Source organism: Microplitis mediator, chromosome 7 (genome assembly GCF_029852145.1).
Source record: "Microplitis mediator isolate UGA2020A chromosome 7, iyMicMedi2.1, whole genome shotgun sequence".
NCBI lineage: Eukaryota > Metazoa > Arthropoda > Insecta > Hymenoptera > Braconidae > Microplitis > Microplitis mediator.
The window spans coordinates 22,137,292-22,147,869 of NC_079975.1; the positions used below are offsets into that span (position 1 = coordinate 22,137,292).

The window sequence follows — 10,578 nt, forward strand, 5'->3', positions numbered from 1 at the left end:
GAAATAGAGAAACTTATTTAATTATCTGGTAATTTTTAATTTCAATTATTTTATCACAGAATTTTTATCTCAAAAAGTTATTTAGAAAATTGCATATAAATTTTTAATACTGACCATTTTTGTAAAAAATTTTAAAATGAATTTTGAAAAAACATTCAAGGGGTAGCGGGTCTGAGATACCAGAAAAAGATAATATTTTTGGAACTTTTTTTCAGAGTACTTTCGTTATTAAAATTCTTAAAAATTGTGAAATTATTGAGCATCATTCCAAGATTATTCTGCTAAATTTTCATAAAAAAATATTGAAAAATAAGCCAGTGGTAGTGGGGAGAGCCGAGTCACCTTAAAAAAAAAGTCTCCATGCCGTAGGCAGGATAACTCATGACTGTTTCATCTATATCAAAAAACCAAAAAGATTTCCTTAGTACACAAGTTTATCTTAGATTTGAACAAAGGATTTTTTTTTTCAATAACTACTTATTTTTTAATTAAACAAAAGGAAGAATTTTTGGGGAAAATCAAAGTTTTTTGATTGCACCTTTACCAAAAATTCAAAAATGAATATTTTGTTTATTCCTTCGTTCGGATCCAAGATAAACTTATGTACTAAAGAAATCTTTTTGGTATTTTGATTTCAGATAAAGCGGTCATGAGTTATCCTGCCTACGGGATGGAGACTTTTTTTTGACGTGACTCGTCTCTCCCCACTACCACTGGCTCATTTTTCAATATTTTTTTATGAAAATTTAGCAGAATATTCTTGCATGATGCTTAATAATGTCACAAATTTTGAGAATTTTAATAAAGAAGGTACTCTGAAAAAAAATATTCTCTTTTTTTTGTATCTCAGACCAGCTTCCCCCCTTAAATTATCATGACAAATAATTCAAATATTTTCCATCTTTTATCTTACGGCGATAAATTAAAGCTTCGAAAAAATTTTTCTAAGGCTGCGGTCTCGGGCTGCTGATTAAACTCTAGGACACATTCTTTATTTTGTTAATTTTTTAAAAATAAAAAATCCATAGCTAGTGGGTAAATTAATAATTATACTAATAATTCGCGTGCCAAATGCCAAAAGGGCGTATTACAGCAGTTAGATAGGGTTCCATGCCAAAAGGGCGTATAAAAAAATTTTTTTTGTCATTCTTTTTAGAATCGCTTGAAACGTAAAGATCTGCAGAAAAAAAATTTTTGACGTACTATCGCCAAAAGGGCGTATATCTTTAGATCTTTGTATCTTTGTATCTCAAGATATACGCCCTTTTGGCTTTGGAAATTTTTTTTTTATTTTTAGGCTTAGAACATGTTTACAAAACGTTTGGCACCAAAAACAAAAAAATTATACGCCCTTTTGGCATTTGGCACGCGAGTTAAAGAAATAACAGAGGTATCAAAATATTTTTTACCCCATAATATTTTTTAAGCCCCAAAAAAAAATTAAAAAGCCCGCGAAAATCTCGTGCGTGTAAATTCAAAAATAAAAAAAACTTCCATTTATATTTTTCAAAAAATTCACTCACTTTATATATTTTTGATTTCACTCTCCTATACTTTTAAAAAATCACCGTCATTATTTTCAAAAACTTACAAACTATATTGCCTTAACAATTAACATTAATCTAAATTTTATTTTATTTTAAATAAATTTAAAAAAAAAAAAATAAAAAAAATGCGAATATTTTTTTCAAATGATATTTAATGAATATTTTTTTTATGGCATGACTTGTAAAAAAATATTACATTTATTTGGTTAACTTTTAATTATTATTAATCTTGAGTAAAAAATTTTAATTATTAATTATTATCTCGATGACTGAGAGCTGTCGGCAATTAGAGATGACATTTTGGTGGCACGTTCTGGTCATTGTCGTACCTGAATATGAATTAAATGAAATGAAAAAAAAAAAAATTAATGAAAATGAATGATTTCATTTTACTAATTAATGATTCATTTAAATTTTATCTAACAAGCCAATTAATTTATAATTAATAACAAGTAACACAGACATGCATTTGATTATTTATAAATAAATTAATAAATATTATTTAGCAACGGACAGTAGCTTTGGACAATAAATTAAAATATTAATTTAAACATAATTAAACATTTGATATATATTTTAAATCCGTACTGATACAATTCAGAGTGGTAACAATTTTTAATCACATCCAGAACATTCTCTTGGTTTTTCATAATTTATATATATTTTTTTTCATATTTAATTCCCTATTAATCTAGCAAACAACAACAAATTTAACAGACAAACATAAAAAAATCAACAGTAAAATGAAATAATTATTATTTTTTAATTAATTAATTAATTAAATAACAAAAAATTAGTATATCTAAAATACTAATTATATATTTATCAGTATACTTCATTAATTTTTTGGTTCTAGTGTTGATTAAATCAACTAATTGCATTTTTTAAATGCGTAAGCAAAATAAATTTATTTTTTTTGAAAAATTAATTTAATAATTTTTAAAAATATATTTATTTGTAAATGAAATTTATAAAAAAGTTTTTTAATTGATAAAATTTTTGGAAAATAATTAAAGCAGAAAATTAGTAACAAGTAAAATAATTTAAATTTAAATTTATCAGAAAGTGTACGAGTAAAAAATATAAAAATATATTATTTAATTAATTTTATCTACAACCGCTGTACACTTTCGTAAATTATTTTAATTACGGTGGTCGATCTAATGGCCTGTCTCCATGTTCATGACCGGTTTCCACCTACGACTCGTACACACGAGCACGTATGGATTCGCTCATGACTGGGAACAGAACCATAGAATTCTAGCCATTGGCCCTTGTCAGACTCCATATCCCTTAGAGTAACATATATAGATAACAAAGATCTATATGTACCGTAAGTTCAATGTGAACATCTACAGCAAATACTTTCCATTATGAAAAGCTTCGCCCCAGACCTTCCACACTCTGCATTTGGTATATAGAGATTAACTATGCACTGTAAAAAATTGGGAGTGATTACGGATTTTATTTAAATCTGAACTCACTCGGAGTTTAGGAGTAAAAAAAAAATCACTTTGCATACAAAGTAAATGGAGACTTTTTTTCCTCGGATTGATTACAGAGTGATCTAGATTTTATTTAAATCCGAACTCACTCGGAGTTCCGGAGAAAAAAAAATCACGCGGCATAGGAAGTAAGTGAAAGTTTTTTTTTTCAGGGGAGTGATTTCGTAGTGACCTGAATTTTATGTAAATCCGCATTCACTCCAATTCGGAGTTTTAATATTAAAATAAACTCCCCTTTGGAGTAAATTTAACTCCGAGGAGATTAAATAAATAAATAGTCATCCGCTCCACATTTACTCCGAATTTAATCCACGTTCACTCCGAAAATTTTTTACAGTGTAGTTTAGTCGGAACTCCGAAATAGGAGACATTTTTCAAAAGTTAGTGCAAATTTAATTAAAGGTCTATGACGTCACCCACAAACGCTCCCCCCAAAAATAAAAAAAACCCCAGGGGTTGATTATAAACAAAAAAAAAATAAAAAAAAAACACTTGTAGAGGAAAAATATTCACATAAAAAAGTATCAGAATTTTTTTTTGTATCTATAAAAAATAACACGTAATAAATTTTGAAATTTCGAAGCTTAAAGATACTAAATTTGTAGGTGAATCCGTCGCTGAAGTAGAAAAAAAATGTGCGCATAGAGCAGCACTGCTTCAACCCCTGGTGTGATAACATTTTATCTTGGAGGTGTTTGGGTGTGACGTCACAGACCAATAAAATTTGCACCCTTTAGAAAAATGTCTCTTATTTCGGAGTTCTGACTGGACTAAAGTCTCTATGAGAAGGTCCGGCAGGTCCAGCCAGTCCTACACCAGTAAATGTCTAGCCCAGAAAAGGATCAACATTTAGAGAGTAGGACTGTCAATTTTACACTTTCGTAATTTAAAAACTCTAAAATTGAAGATTTGATTTTCATAAATTATCATCTACATATTTACATGTTAAAAATAATAATTATCACTAACTGAAGGTCCGAATAATATGAAAAAATAAAATAAAAGAAAATAGTTAGCAAGCTCGACCCTCAGAGCACCACAACCAACGACAAAGAAAGTCCAATACTCCAACATCATAATCCTTAAATCTTTGTATACTTTGTATAGATTGTTTTTTTGTTTTTATTGAGCTTACATGTGTTCCGGGTGGCTGCGAATGCAGTCGATGAGATCAGTCGCCTGCAATTCACCGACACAGATTCGATGGATTGCGGTGAATAGTGGAAACCTGGCTTCCATGTCTTTGGCTTTTAACATGTAGTTGACTTCTTCAGCAGTAATTGGTCCTTGGAGTTTCTGGCCATTTAACATTTCTTGTTCTAGCTCAATAATTGACTGTAACAAATATTTTTATTTATTTATCGTTACAGTTATCATTTTTTTATGATACTGATTTTATCCATGATTCTGAAGTTAACCGACAATTAAAAATTTCCGGATTTTTTTTTTATTTAACAATTCAACTTCAGAAAAAAATATGCACCCATAGAAAATCTAAAAAACTATAAGTGCAATTTTTTTAAAAATTATTTTTTTATAATTTACTGTCTAAAAAAAAATCCAAAAATTATTAAACGTCAGCTAACTTCAAGATCATTTTTAACCGAAGACTAATAATTTTTGAATTTTTTTAAAAACGATAAATTATAAAAAAAAAAATTTTCGAATAATTGCACCTGTAGATTTTTAAATTTTCTACATGTGCATTTTTTGAGTTTTTTTTTTTAAGATTAATTTGTTGAAAAAAAAATCGAATTGTTAATTGTCTGCTAACTTCAGGGTCACATTTTTAAGTCAATTATAAGAAAAAAAAAAAAAACTGAAAAAATGCACATGTAGAAAATGAAAAAAACTATGGGTGCAATTTTTTCAAATATTTTTTTTTATAATTTATCGTTTTGAAAAATAATCCAACAGTTATTAGACGTCGACTAAATTTAGTATCATAGTAAGCCGAGGTCTAATAATTTTTGGATTATTTTTCAAAACGATAAATTATAAAAAAAAAAAATATTTTTAAAAATTGCACCTGTAGTTTTTTTCATTTTCTACATGTGCATTTTTTTTTTAATTGATTTGTTGAAAAATAAAACCCAAAAATTATTAATTGTCTGCTAACTTCAGGATCATATTTTGAAATGTTTAAAAAACAAACTTTTTTTATAAAATTTCAGAGGTACTCCCCCCACCCCTTTTTGCCTCTCCCTCCCTTAGTTCTTAAATTAAAAAAAAAAAAATTACCTTGCCAGTTTTAACAAAAGCTTCCGAAACTTTACGATTACGTCCACCATAACAAGTTGTTATTAAATCAGCAACACCGCAGCTCTCAAAAAATGTGCTCAGTTTACCTCCCGGGTAAAAAACATCTACGAATTTAATCATTTCCATTAATCCTAAACGTATTACCGCCGCTTTTGTGTTATCACCCAGTCCTAGACCATCAACAAATCCAGCTCCGCATGCTACAATATTCTTTAACAAACAAACAAAACCTCAGTCAATAAATAACTCAATTAATTAATTATATAACAAATAATGAACCTTAAGAGCGCCGCAACATTCAACAGAATCAACGTCATCGACAACAACAACACGGAAAAACGGTGTCTGAATCATATCACGCAAGATAACGCCCATCGCATTATCCTTACAACCTGCATTGAAAAAAAAAAAAATTAATTTGTGGCCGCAATTATATTACAGCTCATAAATATATATGACTATATTGATAACAATTTTATAACTCATATCTTTATTACGACTTTACAACTCAGTTTTTTTTTATTTAATTCCTGTCGACTTCTCTCAGTAAAAATATTTAAAAAAAAGAAAATTACCAATGGTCGTTTCACAAAACATTTCATCAGCAACTTCTGAGGCTAAATTAGCTCCCATTAGTACAGCCATTGGTATATTTAATTCGGCAGTTATTATTTGTGATATTAAATCAATACCACCCCCTTCTTTTTGATCAAACCCCTGTACAAAAAAAAATTTTTTTATTAATATACATTTGTTGGAATTAATTATAGAAATTAACTTATGAAAAATTCAAAGATTTGTATTTTCGGGTCGCGAGTCTGTTACTTAAATACGCCGTAATTAAAATAATTATTGTAAAATTAAATACTTACTTTAATCAGTGATAATCCACAAGCCGTTGGCTTTATTTTACCCAGCAGAGTGCTACATATTCGTCTTATAAATTGATGGGGTACCACAAATACAAGAATATCTGCATCTGCTGCTGCTTCGACGACATCTGGGACAGCAATCTGTTGATTGTTATTTTAGAATTAATAACAATGATTTAAATAAATATTTTTGTTAATTATTATGTCAATTCGGAGTTAATGCGGAACAGATGACTGTCGATTTATTTAATCATCTTGGAGTAAAATTTACTCCAAAGGAAGTTTCTTTCAATATGGAAACTCCGAATTGGAGTGAATGGTTTAAATAAAATTCAGATCTCTCCGCTGAATAAAAGAATTCTCTATTTACTTCGTATGCGGAGTAAATTTTCTTTGACTCCGGAACTCTGAGTAAAATGACGGAGTTAATTTGGATTTACATAAAATCCAGATGACTCCAAAATAACTCCAGTGGAAAAACAAATTCCCTATTTACTCCAAATACGGAGTGATTTCTTATTAACTCCAGAACTCCGGCGAAGTGAATTTGGATTTAAATAAAATTCATAATTACTCCGAATTTACTCCCGATTTTTTACAGGCTAATTATCTCAGATCCTTTTATAAATTTATTTATTTAAATATTAAAATTTATGAGTATATAAATTTTTTTTAAATACGGAAATTAAAATCTTATGATTTAATTACGATAATTAAATAAATCGCGTCACTAATTTCAAAAATTTTCATTCGCCCTTTTAGCTTTAGTCACTGAGTTCAAAACCAAAAGAGCATATATATATTTTTTTTAATTGCTAATTATACTGTAGTCTTATCCTAAAGCTGAAAATTGGAAAAAAAATTTTAGCTATAAAATAAGTCTACAAAACGATTGGTACTAAAAAAAATTATGATCCTGAAGTTAGCAGACAATTAGTAGTTTTTAGATTTTTTTTCAATAAATAAATTAAAAAAAAAAAACAAATTAATAAAAATATGCACACGTAGAAAATTTAAAAAACTACAGGTGAAAATTTTTTAAATATTTTTTTTTTTATAATTTATTGCTTAAAAAAATATCAAAAAATTATTAGACGTCGGCTAACTTCAGTATCATAAAAAGTATCTATTTATTAATAATTTTAAATTTGTCTGATGTCTGACGTTTGCTACATTCACACTCATTTTGGTTTTAGAGAATTTCCTAAAGCCAAAAGAGAGTAAAAAAATATAAGTCCTGTTGGAATTTGTGATGCGAAATATTTATAATAAAACTGATGGATTACTATCTGTCTTAAAAAATTTTTTAAATATATATACACATATATTGTATGTTTATAATTAAACTATCGTGGGAGTTGTGACTTTCTATCGGTTTAGGTCATGCAAACTTTATAAAATGATAAAGATAAAGAAAATATAATACGAATAGACAAAAGTATGTCCTTGGATAAAATTGTTTAAGGTGACTTATGACGTATGACATCTGTTAGTTATAAAAATTTTATTCCTTTTATTTTTTATTTCAAACTAATCAATGAACAGCAACAAAAAAATTACAAGTAGTTTTTTTTTTCTAATCAATTATTGTTCCTAATTAAATTAATTACGACTTGAAAATAATGACATTTTTTTCGATAACGAATCAATTAACGTGATATCATTATTTTTATTTTAAATTACGTTTAAAAATACGAGCACAAAAATATTAAAACTTTAGAAAGAGATTAAAAATATTTGATACTGTTTCTCAATGATATCAATGATACAGATAATATAACATAACATATATTTGTGTATATAAAAATAAACTTACCACATTCTCTGGTATCTTATGACCCGGTAGATATTTAACATTCTCATGCTCTTCATTTATTATCTCAGTTAATTTCCTACCGTTAATAATCTCTTCGTAAACATACATCGTCACACGATCCTCAAAATTATCCAATCTTGCTGCGTTTGCTCCGATTATTTTAGCGATTGCTGACCCCCTAAAAAATAAATACAATTTTTATAATAACAATTATTATTGTAATTATTACTCCCTCTCAAATGATTGAATAATAAGTCTACTAAATATTTTAAATACAATTTCTTATAATCGCTGACGTTACTCATCAATTTAAATTGTTTTCTAAATAGAGTTATCAAAATTTTATCTCGGAATTAAATGGACAAATAAAAAATATGGTCAATTTAGCGAGAGATCTTTGGAGTAACATAAAAAAAAATTAATTTGAATATTTAACTACAGATTCGATGATACCCGAATCACTTTCTCTCGCTAATTCAATGCGACTATAATTTGAAAAAATATATATATATATTTATATGCATATATATATTCAGATATTTTTTGAATTTGTTCATGTAGATTTTTTTTCAAATTTTTCAATATTCAAAATAAAATTTTTTCTTTTTATTGTTGATTTAAAAATCACTGATTTCGCGTTGGAAAATCGGGAATAAATTCAGTGAATATGAATTTTATTAAAATTCAAATTTACTCCGTCACCCAATTCTGGAGTTAAAAAAAAATTACTCCGTATACTGAGTAAATAGAAATCTTTTTTTTTATTGTAAATTCAAAAACTTAAAAAAAATCACGACTGATTTGCGCTGGAAAATCAGGAATAAATTCAGTGAATATGAATTTGATTCAAATTCAAATTTACTCCGTTACTCAGTTCTGGAGTTCAAAAAAAATTACTCCGCATACGGAGTAAATAGAAAATTTTTATTCAGTGGAGAGACTTTGGAATTATTTAAATCCGCATTCACTCTGATCCCGAGCTCTAGAATTAAATAAACTTCTTCGGAGTGAATTTTACTTCAAGAGAATTAAATACATAAAAAACCCACTCCGAATTTACTCCAAATTTAATCCACGTTCACCCCGAAAATTTCTACAGTCTACTCTCATACATTTTTAAAATTGACATCAATTTGATTTTATATTTAAATACAAACAAAATAATTTATCAATTTTTAAATTTCAACTATATATACATATGTATATAACGATATATATATATATATATATAATTTTATTAATTATTTTATAAGATACTGAAGTTAGCCATGTCTAATAATTTTTTTTTTTTTTTTTTAAAACAATAAATTACAAAAAAAGAAATATTTGAAAAAATTGCATTTATGGTTTTTTAAATTTTCTACATGTGCATATTTTTAGTTTTTTTTTTCTCATTGATTTATTCAAAAAAAAAATCAAAAAATTGTTAATTGTCTGTTAATTTCAGGATCATTATTATGAGTGAGAACATAGCAGCCATCAGACAAATTTAAAATTTTTAATAAATAAAGTAAATAATTAGTAAAATAAAATTTAAAAAAATGCGCATTTAAAATTTTAAAAGTAAATAAGTGCATTTTTTCGAAATATTTTTTTAAAAATTATTTAGTCTATTTTTTTATAGTTTTAAATTTGTATGATGTCTGCTACATTCACTATTTTATTTATGATACTGAAGTTAGCAGACGTCTAATAATTTTTGGATTTTTTTTTAAACCATAAATTATTAAAAAAAAAATATTTGAAAAAATTTCACTTACAGTTTTTTCAATTTTCTACCTGTGTTTATTTTTTTTTAACAATTTATCATTTTAAAAAAAATCCTAAAATTATAAGACGTCGGTTAACTTCAGGATCATTTTTTTTTATTTTATTTAAAATCTCCGTCATCTTAAATTTAATAACAATAATAATAAATTATTAAATTACGTAACCTTGACATGTTATTTAATTTTTCTTTTCCGTATTAAAAAAATTTAATCAATAATGTTATATCAATATAAAATATATATATATATATATATATGACCAAAGGTCAAGGCCGTGAAGAATAAAAATAAAAACTAAACTAAAACATTTTTGAATTCCCAAAAAAGAATTCAAAATATTGTCACTCAAATTGTCAATAAAAAAAATTAGTTTAAAAAAATCTACGTGTCAAAAATTCATTTAAAAAAAATAAATAGAAAAAATTCAAATATTTAAAATAATTAATTTAAATACAGAATAAAAATAATTATCAGTATTAATTTTGATAAAAATAACTTACCAATTACCAGAACCAATAATACAAACTCGTTGTTTAGACATTTTATGTTTTTTTTTAAATTACAAATAATTGATATTTGATGTAATTAACTAATTAATAAATGTAATTAAATTAATCAGTTATTTTAGTGTAATAATTTGGAGCAAGAAGCAAAATTTTTTATTTGAGTGCTCGACGCAGACGAAGACGAACAACTGGAGAGTGGAGAGACGGAGAAAAAAACCAGAATAAAGTAAAAGTGGAGGAGTTGTTATATAGATTGGAGTAGTGGAACATACAGAGTTTAGTAAATGCGCAAATGCAGTCT

The 10,578-nt window shown here is 26.4% G+C and overlaps 1 protein-coding gene across 1 annotated transcript; it reads right to left on the bottom strand.

Moving 5' to 3' along the window:
- Positions 1-1,691: 1,691 nt before the first annotated feature.
- LOC130671448 (glycerol-3-phosphate dehydrogenase [NAD(+)], cytoplasmic-like) lies at positions 1,692-10,574 on the bottom strand. The gene is made up of 8 exons (XM_057475345.1): positions 10,272-10,574; positions 8,003-8,180; positions 6,187-6,327; positions 5,890-6,031; positions 5,594-5,706; positions 5,294-5,524; positions 4,188-4,387; positions 1,692-1,876 (listed from the first exon to the last, which is right to left on the bottom strand). The coding sequence occupies exons 1-8, from the start codon at positions 10,310-10,312 to the stop codon at positions 1,834-1,836; spliced, it is 1,089 nt and encodes a 362-aa protein (XP_057331328.1). The 5' UTR covers positions 10,313-10,574; the 3' UTR covers positions 1,692-1,833.
- Positions 10,575-10,578: the final 4 nt, after the last annotated feature.